At 41.5% G+C, this 13,222-nt stretch overlaps 1 protein-coding gene across 1 annotated transcript in view; it reads left to right on the top strand.

Annotated features, from left to right (window-relative positions):
* Positions 1–12,998, top strand: part of slc6a15 (solute carrier family 6 member 15) — a 32,320-nt gene extending 19,322 nt beyond the window's left edge. The window contains exons 5-11 of the mRNA XM_041215943.1: positions 319–429; positions 2,401–2,642; positions 2,731–2,923; positions 3,655–3,847; positions 5,647–5,806; positions 7,394–7,556; positions 10,579–12,998. Of these exons, the coding sequence (XP_041071877.1) occupies positions 319–429; positions 2,401–2,642; positions 2,731–2,923; positions 3,655–3,847; positions 5,647–5,806; positions 7,394–7,556; positions 10,579–10,947 (1,431 nt within the window). The 3' untranslated portion in view covers positions 10,948–12,998. The remainder of the gene's footprint in view (positions 1–318; positions 430–2,400; positions 2,643–2,730; positions 2,924–3,654; positions 3,848–5,646; positions 5,807–7,393; positions 7,557–10,578) is intronic.
* The last annotated feature ends 224 nt before the right edge of the window (positions 12,999–13,222 follow it).

The raw sequence follows: 13,222 nt of genomic DNA, 5'->3' as shown, positions 1-13,222 counted from the left end.
TGGGAAGGAGAAAATTGTTGAGGATAAAACAAAGGAAGGTTTAATCGCTGATCATTTGTACATTCGGTACATCTTTAATCTAGACAATGTTGTTGTTATCTGACTGCTCCTAATGCCCAGCTGTATTAACACCCACAACTATACAGGAGATACCAACACGACTAATCCTGATACCTCTGTATCATTACATTTAGCAAAGCTTCGATCGTGCAGACTTGGTTGAAATGCAGTTAAGTGTTCACATATCTTTTAGACATGAAGAAAAGGTGTTGTCATTCTTTTGCTGAAATAATCTACCTCTTGATACATTTTTTTCAGGTGATGTATTTTAGTTCTCTGTTTCCCTATGTTGTACTTATCTGCTTTCTGGTTCGAGGTCTTCTTCTAAAAGGTTCTATGGATGGCATCCGATACATGTTTACCCCGAAGGTACGCTCTACTCAGTTTTATTGTCAAATTGGAATTGCTTCTTGCTGACTCTGTCAGTATGATCTGATGGTGGGATTTCAGATAAACGCTCAAGGTTGTTATGCTGCATGCCATCTAGTGGTACAGTATACTAGTATCTATATCACAATGAGCGCAAACCAGTTTATTCTGTTACTAGAATAAATGTAGTCAGATTAAACTGTGCACACAAGCTGATTCAAAAATAATAAACGAATCTAAGATTTTAATTTCTTTTCCTAACAGAATGTTATTCCAAAAATCAGCAGAAAATCACAAACCAGCCTAGTATTGCTCAGAAAAGCATATGCTATGTGATTAACGTATCAATCAATATAATTAATGGTTGTTTTTAGATCGCAATTTCAGTAACAGGTTCTGGTTGTATTGTGGAGTGGATTAAAACTACATCAGCAAACGAGACCTTATAAAGGTTGCCATACCGCAGTAGACAAACATGATTGGTTATAACAATTACAAGATGCAAAGTTCTCATATATATAAATATGTGTATAATATATATATTATATATATATATATATATAAATATAAACTATAGTCACTAATAAATCCAATAAAGAATTCAGGAGAAGCTTCTTTATCCAGAGAGAAGTTAGAATGTAGAACTTGCTACTATGTGGAGTAGATGAGGTGAATAGTAAGAAGAGGCTACATAAGTACATGAAGGAGAAAGGAACAAATGGATATACTGTTAGAATTAGAGGAAATAATGTGGGATGAGACGCATGGGGAACATAAACACCAGCATAAACTGTTGAGCTGAATAACGTATTTCTGGTATTGTAAATTACACATAATTCTATACTAGCGTTATCATTTATATTGTACTATAATTAGTTACTAATACAATTTGTCATAGACACAATTTAATTAAAAAGACCATGGTGAAATTTTGTCCATGTTGCAAATTCTGAATAATTGTGCCCTTTTAAAAATGATGCTTAGCAGCTATTACTTAATGCACTTATTCAAGGAAGCAGCCTGCTTCACTTCGCTTTAGTACCTCTTCCTATTACAGTAGTTTGAAGATAGTACAGGTTGAGCATCCTTTGTTTGTAAACCTGAAAACCAGACACATCCAAAAACTGCACTTTTTTTGAACCTCATTGGCCTTTAGCACAGGAAGTCCAGTTGTTTGTCCACATTGCTTACCTTGTGGTTTTTGTGGCGAACTTATCAAAAAGAAACTTATTACAGATACCCTGTGTTTATTATTCAGTGATACATCTTGCTTTTCTAGGCATTTTATTTACTTTGGTTTATAGGTAGTCTAGACTTAGGCCATTGTCATGTAAGTAGGGCTAGTCTATACACTGCAATGTATACCGAAATCTGAAATCCGAAGTGCAGTAGGTCCCGAAGATTTTGGATAAAGGACACTCGAGCTGCAGTTGTTTATGCAAATAATTCCCAGCACCTTGAGACTGACAAGGAGGGAGATTTTTTGGGAAAAGGAGATAATGAGTACAAGTTCAGCTGGAACCTTCTGTGACAATCAACAGCTATCTTTAAATTATTATTGGCCTTTATGTCTATAAAATTCATATGGAGTGGCCACTAACAATGGCCATGCCAATGCTGAAATATTAATATTTCCCAGCCAGTGCAGGCAAACACTACAAATCTCACAGATGTTGAAAATCATTGCTCTATTGCAAGAATGCAAATTATTTCTATTTATTGTTTGCTTGGTATCCTTAGAACAATTTTACATACAAGCATACGAGTTAGGAGCAGGAGTAGGCCACTTGGCCTTTTGAGCTGCTCCACCATTCAGTAAGATCATGGCTGACTTGATCGTAACCTCAACTTCAGGTTCCTGATTTTACTGATTTTAACAGTTTTGATTCAAGCATGGTTTGTGGCATGCATTTGTGGGATTGTTTGAGCTTACTCAATGCACTAATCACAAACTCTTTTCAAACCTCACAGTTGGAGATCATGTCGGACCCTCAGGTCTGGAGAGGGGCTGCAACCCAAGTATTCTTTGCCCTGGGGCTGGGATTTGGTGGTGTGATTGCTTTCTCCAGCTACAATAAACGAGATAACAACTGCCATTTCGATGCAGTCCTTGTGTCCTTCATCAATTTCTTCACATCTGTCTTAGCAACCCTTGTAGTGTTTGCTGTCTTGGGATTTAAGGCAAATATTATCAATGAAAAATGCATTGCTAGGTGGGTACTGATTCCCTATTCCATATCTGTTTTGCTCATGTTTGCATGTGTTTGTCACACTGATTTAGCTCCATGTGTTATATTGCAGAAATGCAGACAAGATCCTGGAAATGCTAAAAGTAGGTGCAGTCAGTCATGATCTTATCCCTCATCATGTTAACCTGTCAGATGTTTCAGCAACAGATTACCATCAGATGTACAACATTATAAAGGAAGTAAAGGAAGAAGAATTTCTAAAGTTAGGCCTGGATTCATGTCAACTGGAGGATGAACTTAACCAGGTAAGTCTGTAACAAAATAGATTAATAAAAGCATAGAGTCCTGAAGTTCCTCCAGTTTTTCTGAGCAAGGGTGACATTATCTGGGTAACGGGAGGGATTTGGTGTAGGATGCTGAACCATTTAACATCTATGAAAAATTCTGCTGGAACTGAGGGCAGATGCAAGAGGTGTTCACTTCGCTCCCAGCGTGCGTATGGAAATGATGGGACAATTGCAGGATGATATAATCCATCCAAAATCTCTTCATTTTCACCTGTCATGCACTCAACAGTGTCTGTGCCTGAATAAAGCAGATGTTGTGGTTGCCATTCATGAGTCAGCCTCTATAGCCACACAGATGATGCTCAATCTAGAAGTGACATCTAGAAGTGGTGTGGCCCATCATCTCTTGAGACGGACAGAAGTCTGATACTTGTGATTGTCACACGTGATCAAGGTGTTAGTGGCTAGTACACTCTGTGCCCATACGACTAGTCACAATTTAGACATATGAACATAAATTGCTCAGCTTCTGGCGGCACTTTTAACATGTCTAACTATAGTCTTTGAAGCCCCAAAGAAACTTCATTGCCTCCTTCAGACAGGCTGCAAAATGTCAAATTTGCCTGTGGGTCCAAGATATCCTGCAAGAATCGTGAGTATGATGATTCCACTGCGGTGTTTTAGTGTACAAGTGCAGCGTCCCACCATCTTATTCTTAACATACCCTTCACTTGTTTTATGTTTTGTAGGCTGTGCAAGGAACTGGTTTAGCTTTTATTGCCTTCACTGAGGCCATGACTCACTTCCCAGCGTCCCCCTTCTGGTCAGTGTTATTCTTCCTGATGTTAGTAAATCTGGGCCTGGGCAGCATGTTTGGCACTATTGAAGGAATACTCACACCTCTTGTAGATACATTCAAAGTGCGCAAAGAAATTCTCACCAGTAAGTAGCACCGTTACTATGTGAAACTTTCAGAGTTGTTCCAAAATAAGCTGTAATTTTTACCTATGATAAGTGTATGATGCATGCGCCAGGCCTTGGCTGAACGTAACTGAACAGGATTTAGGAAGGCTAGTCTTTAACTTTGAATATTCAGAGGGCATATTTTCATCAACCGATTTTCTTATAGTATTTTACTGGACGTATGAGGCTGTCAAATAGCAAGTCATATTTATATAGAAAATTAGTATATTGGGACCAAAGCTCCTTTGGTTGGCTAGATTGATCCCACAAGGTATCAACTGGATTTGAAATTGCAGCAGAAATGGATCTTTCTAACGCCCTTAATCCTATTGCAGACATTGGAGTATATACTTTAAAGCTTAAAGTGTCTAAAGAAGCCCCCAATCAGCTTAATACTGCCCGTCTGTTTTCTCCATGGCCTATCCCTCAGTGCTTTCAGATACTGAAGCTGAGCTCCACCAGGACCCATTACTGTTCTAATGGGGACTCTCGAACACCACAAGCAGGACTTTTAGGTCGGCCTGTGGGTGTGATCGGCTGGCCTGGGAGCAGCCGGGGAACAGGCCGCCAACTGTGGTCGGCCCCCTCCCCCCACCGCGATTTCACGCTGGCTGGCCAATTAATGACCAGCCAGCGTGAAACGTGCGCCAAAATGATGAGTGCTGCCGGGGTGGGGGGTGGGGGGTGGGAGGAGGGCGGGCGCTGCTGTAAGCGCGGGCGCAGGTGAGCGCTGAATGATAGCTTCCCGAAGGCAGGAAGCTGCCTCAGGGAGCTGAAGACTTTAAAAACAACCAATAAAGTTTTAAAAATCGTGAAAAAATGCCCACGCGTCACAATCAGTCACCTGAAAATATACAAGATGAAAATGCTACCCATAGATCTTTATTACTTTTTATTTAATAACGGAAACCTCTTCCCGCCCTTGGATGAGGCTTCATCAAAAAGGCAAAGTCCACCTGGCAGATTCGCCGTTCCGCCAACCATAAGGTTGGATGGACCACGAAAAACGGGGGACAGTTGGAACTTCAGCAACTTTAGTTGTCTTCTTAATTGTCGGCGGGCGTGCTCCTGACACTCGGGGGTGCCTGCTGACCGAAATCGTGCGCGAGCGCTGGATGACGTCGGGGCACTCGCCTGATGTCATCTCGCGTGATTTTGCGTCCGATCGGGCAGGGCACGCGCCCGCAAGGCCACCTAAAAATTCTGCCCACGTCCCCACTTGGCTACGAATGCTGACTGCATATTGCTATCAACAGCTTGGAAAATTATGGCAAACCTAACAGGGGCTTTTTTTCCTGTTGTTACTAAAAAAGAGCCACAACTGAGCTAACAGAAAGTTGCTTACTTAGCATACCTTTTTTTGATCCAGTGGCTCGATCTTCCATGGGAATTATCTTAAAGACTCAGCATCTCATTGTCTAGCTTTGACTTCAGGGCAATTTTTCAAACTCAAAATCGGCCAACAAGCGAGCTCTCTGTCTCTGACTTCGTACGTGAAAGAAATAAATGCTGAAGCTCTCACAGTGGACAATGTATAAATTTTATTTTCAATGTCGACCCATGAAAGGGTTTGGACAAGGAACACTGGTGCCTTTATTCAACGAACATTGCTTGTAGTATCGTACTGTGTGGAAAAGTCTTACGATTTTTGAATTCTACTTCCTTTTCATGCTTACTCTGCTAGCAATTACAGGATTACAGTCAGCTTATTTGTAGGTGATTTGCAATGCACTTTGGCCATCTGTCAGGTCTGTAATATATATTTTCCTTTGCTCCAGTTGGCTGTTGTCTCGTGGCTTTCAGTGTAGGCCTCCTCTTTGTGCAGCGTTCTGGAAACTACTTTGTAACCATGTTTGATGATTACTCAGCCACACTTCCCCTACTAATTGTGGTTATCCTGGAGAATGTCGTTATCGCTTGGGTTTATGGCACAAATAAGTATGTACCAGCAGTCCTATGATAAATCTAAACCTTAGTAAAATGTGTAACAAAAAGTGACTGAACGATATAGATTCTTCTAATTTTGCTTCTTACATTAGCTATATCCCAGTTTTATCGTACAATCTTTTTTCAGCCATACAGGCAGTGGTTATTCTTTGTGACCGACAGTAGGACATCTTGTAGCTCCGTGCTGCTCCACCTAGTGGTACCAATGAGAACCAGCGATACTCGCTCTTTTATAGGGTAACTTGGAGTTCATCTGAGTGAAATTACGCTTGATCTTTCTGAATTCAAACTCAAGCCTGTTGTGATATGCCTTTAAGGGATAGCAGCATGCCGTCACCAGAAGGGAAGTGTGTCGTGTCATGTGTCATGATAAAGATATGAAGGCACTCATCACTCATAAGGGATTGGGTAAACGTGCTGTGGGTTCATTTATTTAGACTAAGAACATGTGAACAGATATACATGGCCTGAATTTTGCAGGCAGTGGGTGGGCTCGGCAGGAGTGAGCAAGGGCGGTTGCGGAGCTGATCGCCACCCGCGATCGGCTCGGAGCTGCCATTTTACGTGGGTGGGCCAATTAAGGCCCACCCAGTGTAAGACGCAACTGGAGCTGCCGCAGGGAGATTGAAGGGCTTCTGAAATTATTAAATAAAAGGTTCAAAAATTTATTTAAACACGTCCCATGAGATGGACATGTTTTTATATTTATGAAAGAATTTTATTTATTGAATTAAAGCTTTTGGAAACCTCATCCTGCTTATGGATGAGGTTTCCTAAAAAACGGGAAGACCACTAAGCCTTTACGCCTGCCTGCCAACCTTAAGTTTGGATGGGCAACGTTAAGAAGTACTTCAATTAGTTTCTTAATGGCCTTAATAGGACGTTTATATATCGGCGGGTGTGCAGCTGACTCCAACATGCACCCGCCGAATGAGATATCGTGGGTCTGCGCGATGACTTCGGGATGCACACCCGAAGTCATTGTGCATCATTTTACGCATCGGTGTGTCAGGCCTGCCCCGCATGCCGACTGAAAAATTCTACCCAATGGGTAGAAAGCTTGAAGACATCAGCAGCAGGGCTGTGTTCTGCTCACAGGCAAAAATGAAACTAAGACTGGATTGCATGACATACTTCCCTTCTAATGATGCCATTCTGCTGTCCCTTAAAGGCACATTACAACAAAAGCCACATTATTGGAGCAACCTGAACAAATCAATTTAGAGACCCATTATAATTTAGTTATTGTTCTCTCTATTCTCCCACTATAAGCAAATAGATTTGTCCTGTCATCACCACTGACCATTTCATTTTCTAGATTGTTGCTGGGAGCGGGGCATGAACTGCCTGGCTTAACCTGCTCTGAGATTTATTTCACCATCTCTGAAATGAAGAACTTTATCTCCACTCAACCCTTTACAAAACATCCCAGCTCACCCTATGGAGAATCACGTCACAAATGAATATGCCACAACTAATTAACACAATAAGAGGCTCTACCTTTGGGAACTTTTTTTCATAGGTTGCTAAAAGTAATCAAATGAAAGGGCCATTTGATTTTGTGTTGAATTTTCTTAGGTTCATGGAGGACTTGAAGGATATGCTTGGATTCACGCCTTTCCAATATTACTATTACATGTGGAAATACGTTTCTCCACTTATTTTAATTGCTTTGCTTATGGCAAGCATTGTCCAGATGTGCTTGAGTCCACCAGGCTACCAAGCCTGGATTAGTGAACTGGTGAGTGCTGTTTAAACCCATTAGTGATCTTCAGTTGCATTATGATTCTGCTTGTGAGTCCAGGTGATGATTCAGTGGGTGTGTGTACACATGCAGAGATGTTATTTGGGATTATAACCTCCTTGTATCGCTAATGGTAGGGTGCTCCAAGGGCCATAAATTTGAATCCCAGTCATAACTATCATTTAGCCTTCACAGCTCCAACATTTCAGGAACTATCAGTGCAGGAGGAAAATCTGTCAGGACAAGGTTGGCCTTGGATTTTATATGTGCAGTCATGGAACAAATTGACAGTATCATAGCAATATTACGTTAAGGAAAGGATAGACAAGTTAGAGATCTACAAAGGAAATATTTTATTTGTGTTCGGAGTTTGAATTCAAAAGGGGGACTTAAGTGGGAACACTGGCTAGGTATTAAGATAGCATTGTTTTGGCAATGGGTTGCCAATTTGCCCCCGCAATCCTAACTTGCCCGAAATCGACCTGTCACAAAGGAGCGGGGCTTAATTTAAATCACATCTTGATGATGGGTCATTGAACATTTTTTTAAGGTGGAGGTAGATAGATTCCTGTTAGGCAAGGGAATCAAAGGTCATTGGTGATAGATGGGAATGTGGAATTCGAAAGACAAACAGGAGCAGGCTCGAGGGGTCGAATGGCCTATTTCTGCTCCTATTTTGTGTGTATGTTCGGCATGTATGCCATCAGGCCACATACAGCAGTTTAACGGTGGGTGAACCAAGGGTCGCAGTCATTGACCTGCCAACAAAAGCTAGCGAGAGGCAACATCCTGACCACAGGACGCCCAGGCAGGTTTATACTTTTGGCTTTTTACAGGTGAAGCAGGAATTCATAAAGGACCCCATAAAGATACCTTAGGCCTCCCTTGCCTCTGTCTTTGCCCCATCCCCAAAGGTGAACTTTTCCAATTCCCTCCCCGTCCCGTTAACTTATTGGGAATTGTTCCTGTGGGTCCTCGGCAGCAGCTGGACTCCCTGGAAATAGCTACTCCTGCCTGACACTGTGGCCGTCATTCCTGCCAGAAATCAATGTTGAAACAACTAATAGGGCTCTGGGGTTAAAATAGAGGGCCAAACGGATTGCCGCCTGCTTCAGTACGCTCACCCACAATTCACTACCCACCTCCTTCCCCTTAATTAAAATCAGGATTCAATTAATTTTCATCCAATTATTTGAATAGGGTTTTAGAAAGGTACGTTTGTCAGCAGCATAAATTAATACTACTCCAAAATGAAGCAGAAATTGTTTGGCTTTAGACAGGGGAAGGCACCAGATTTACATAAAAGACCTGGAAAGTAATGGTGCTCGTATGAGAGATGATCTTTTTGAAACATGTAAGGTTCTGAGGGGGTTCGGCAGGATAGATGCTGAGATGGTGTTTCCCCTCGTGGAGGAATCTAGAACTAAGGGGCGCAGTTTCAAAATAAAGGGTGTTACATTTAAGACAGAGATGAGGAGGACCTTGTTCTCTTCCACAGAGAGCAGTGGAGGCTGGGCCATTGAATATATTCAAGACTGAGTTAGACAGATTTTTGATTGACAAGTGAGTGGAGGGTTTTGGGGGGACAAACAGGAAATTGGGGTTAGGTCCACAATAAGATCAGCCATGATTGTATTGAATGGTGGAGCAGGCCTAAGGGGCCGAATGGCCTACTGACACCACCCCCCCCATTTCTTATGTTCTTATATGTGTCACTTTCAGAGCTCTCAGGGAAGAGCTTACTCTCCAAAATAAACAACAACATGTATTCATATAGTGGCTTTAATATAGTAAAACGTTCCAAGTGGGTGGTGAAAAGCTTGTTCTGAGTTAGGTTTTAACATAGGAACATAAGAACATTGGAACAGGAGTAGGCCACTTGGCCTGTTGAGCCTGCTCCGACATTCAATTTAATCATGGCTGATCATCTACCTCAATGCCACTTTCCTGCACTGTCTCTATATCCCTTGATATCAGTGGTCTCCAGAAATCTGTCGCTTTCTGTCTTGGAGTGACTTAAAGAGGAAAATTTGGTAGAGAGTTGGAGAGGTGTAGGGAAGGAATTGCAGAGGTTGAATCTTTGGCAGCTGAAGGCACAGCCACCAGTGGTGGAGATTAAAATCGGGGATGCGTAAGAGGCCAGAACTGGAGGAGCGCAGATATTTTGGATTGTTGTAGGGTAGTAGGGGTAAGCCATAAACTGATTTGAAAACAAGGATGACCGTATTTAAAACCAATGCATTGCGCCTCTTGGAGATAAAGCAGGTCAGCAAGGACAGGGATGTTGGGCTAATGGGACCTGTCACAGGTTTGGACTCAGGCCGCAGTTTTGGAGGACCTTAAAATTATGGAGGGTGGAAAATGGAAGTCAACTAAGAGTGCATTAAAATAGTCAAATCTAAAGTTATGAAAACATGGTTGAGGTTTTTAGTAGCAGGTGAGTGGACTTGGGCAATGTTACAGAGGTGGAAATAGGCATAGTCTATGGTGATGTGCAGTCAGAAGTTCATCTTGGGGCCAAATCCTTGTTAGTTGCATGCTTTAAGAGTAAGCCCTGGCAAATTTTAAACCTGAAATGTCCCTAATTCATTATGTGAAGCCTTTAGATCTTTGAATTGAATAGTTGTGTGCATCTCATTTGTTTATCTGTCATTTCCACATTAGATTCCACCAAAGGTGCTTGAGCGATGGAGTCGAACTCAGTTTTAGAAATACTGAAAACTGTAAAGTGAGATTGTAAAATCTAAGATTTTGCGGGGCAATATTTGTCTACAGCAGGAATGCGAAACAGTCTTACAGTGAGTCGGCAGCTTGCTTCAAGCCATTTTGCATTGAACGAGGAGAGGTTGCCCATTCCCTGTATGAACCTGTTTTGAGCGCTGGTGCAGACCAATTTCACTCCCCTTGAGAATTAGTACTAATTCAAAACAAAATCGAGGAATTACTGAATCCATGATAAAACCAAATGACTGATTATTCAAGTGACTCAGTTACAGAATTCTTCTATCCATTTTCCTAGGGCGGTGAAAAATTTCTGAATTACCCAACATGGGGCTTGACTGTCTGTATCTGCCTTGTGGTAGTGGCAATACTCCCTGTCCCAGTGGTCTTTATCATCCGTTGTTTTAACATAATCGATGATGGCTCCAACTCCCTGGCCTCGGTCTCATACAAGAAAGGACGGATTCTGAAAGAGAACCCCAACCTGGAGGAAGACGACGCCAGCCTTCTACACAGCAAGACCTCAAGTGAGATGCACTCCCCAATGGTTGGAAATAGCATCTACCGCAAACAAAATGGATCCCCCACCCCAGAAGCAGACACAGCTCCAAACGGCCGCTATGGCATTGGGTACTTAATGGCTGACATGCCTGAATCAGACTTGTAGCGTCTGAGCAAGCTTTGCCCGTCTATATGTATGTTGCTACATTGAGCAGAATTGCCACTCAAAAGCACGCAAAGTACTGATGTGGCACACGTATCATGTATATCCTGTAGATAGACTATATTTTTCCATATTAATGATACTGTCTGAAATACAAGTAGCTGTGAGCAAAATTGAACGTTATACATTTCTGCATCCGACAGATTTTATTCAGTGTTCCCTCTACGGAAAAAGAAAGGTTGTTTTTCTCAAAGGACACCGATTTACTTCCTAGTTAAGAGTATTCTTTCTCACCATGTCACTGAGATTAGTAAATTTGAGTTTTTCACTCCTCAACTTTTCTGTAACTTATGCAAATATTTGAAATGGATTTCAACACTGAATCAATATACAAACTGATATTATCCTAAATTATTTAGTAGCTTATCAAACCACAGTACGTTCTCAGAATTTTATTTTAAAAAAGACATTTAGTGGGAACACTTTTTTTTCTGCCATGTAAGGGGTAATTTCTCAATCCTATCCGCAGGGGACATGAATGGTTGTTGAGGTTTCAGTTCTCTGACACACAAGCCCAGGAATTAATTCACGCAGCACCCATTTTTGGATGCTACTCGGACCACTAAAGCCCAATATGGTGGGCAGCGAGCATGGGCAGTTTTCTAGTCAGAAGTACTTTGCCTGCTGTACTGGATAAGGATTGTTAAGAGGTATCTCCCTTCCCAACAGCAATGTGCCTACACCACATGGACTGCAGCAGTTCAAGAAGGCAGCTCACCACCACCTTCTCAAGGGCAATTAGGGATGGGCAACAAATGCTGGCTTTACAAGCAATGCTCACATCCCACAAATGAATACAAAGCAGGAGTTTGGCCTGTTACTTGCATATGCAAATAGTCTAAGCACTTGTTTAAAGTCACCTTTCCGAGATTGGTTCATTCTGAGTCAGCAAAAAGTGTAAGTAAAATAGCTTGATTGTGGAGTGGGGAGGAGCACACTCTATTAAAAGGATCCCCCACCTCACTTCCCTGCCCAATCACCACTACTCCCAATCCTTGCAATTCCAGGCAATGATCTCCAACATTGTCCCTAATCCAGGCTGAGCTCCCTGTCCCCATGTTCCCACGCCCTTGCACTCACCCCAGCCAGATTCTAGATCACTTTCCAGTCCCTTTCCCCTGGATTCATGTACCACTAGCACTATAGCAGCATTCTAATTGTTCACTACACTTTGCCAGCGAGCTGTTACAATGAGGCTGAGGTCCAGTATCTGGGGAGGTCGAATTTCTGGGCCACCCACACTGCAGCCTCTTGTTGAGGAGGAGCAGCACCATGGAATTTTTCCCTAAGAATTCCAGTTATACTCCATAATTGGTAACCTAACAAAATATTCTCAAAATTTACATATATCAACACCATGCATTACTACAATTTATTTTAGCTAGTTTGTTAATTCTGATGAAAAACAGGCTTACTCCCATTGATGTTTCTGAGGAGAGGAACTTCTCCCTCGATAGACTGATAACAGCATCTACCCTTTAACAGTTGTATGTAAAATAGAGGTTATGTGCTTTTTTTGCTGTGTGACCACAAGTGAGTGGCTGGCATGAGCTACAGATAGCTAGAGGGAGCTGTAATTTTAAAACTGGCTGTATATTTTGTGTAAAGTGTTTGCTATTATTAATTTGAAGAGGTAAAGTCCTATTTTCAAGAGTCAAAACTGACTACTATCAAACTGATCAGTACAGTTAATTTGGTGCCTAATTATTTTAGATATTTATTGTGGTTTAGAATATTTAGTGAATAAGCTATATATTTATATTGCATATTGCAAAGTGTATATATGTATATTTGCCTGGATTTGTTTGAACATTTTGATGCAAAAAAGCTTTTTTCAACACTGATAAGGCCTTTGATTAAATTCTTTGTTAATTTTGTTAAGTTGGTTTCCTTGTAGTAAAGGTACCACTTTACTTTTCCTGCAGAGGAAGGTTTAGGATCTTGAGTTCTTCTGGAGCTCTGTAGCCTTTGTTATAATTCATGTGAAATTAAACACCCAGTGATAGGCTTGGGACTACATTTGTGCATTTTATTGTTGTGGTTGTACTTGTTTCTAAAGAGGTTTGTTCGAACTTAATTAGTGTGCTTTGATCATTTGCTTTTTTACCCTATTTACATTCTCCACCTGATTTGCCATTGAAATAAGAGATGTTTAGCCTATTCAGATCCTCCAGCTTGTCACCAGGAGAAGCTGGAGATCACTCGGGCATAATTCTCC

Source organism: Carcharodon carcharias, chromosome 21 (genome assembly GCF_017639515.1).
Source record: "Carcharodon carcharias isolate sCarCar2 chromosome 21, sCarCar2.pri, whole genome shotgun sequence".
Taxonomy (NCBI): domain Eukaryota; kingdom Metazoa; phylum Chordata; class Chondrichthyes; order Lamniformes; family Lamnidae; genus Carcharodon; species Carcharodon carcharias.
This window is presented reverse-complemented; position numbering and strand designations above follow the sequence as displayed.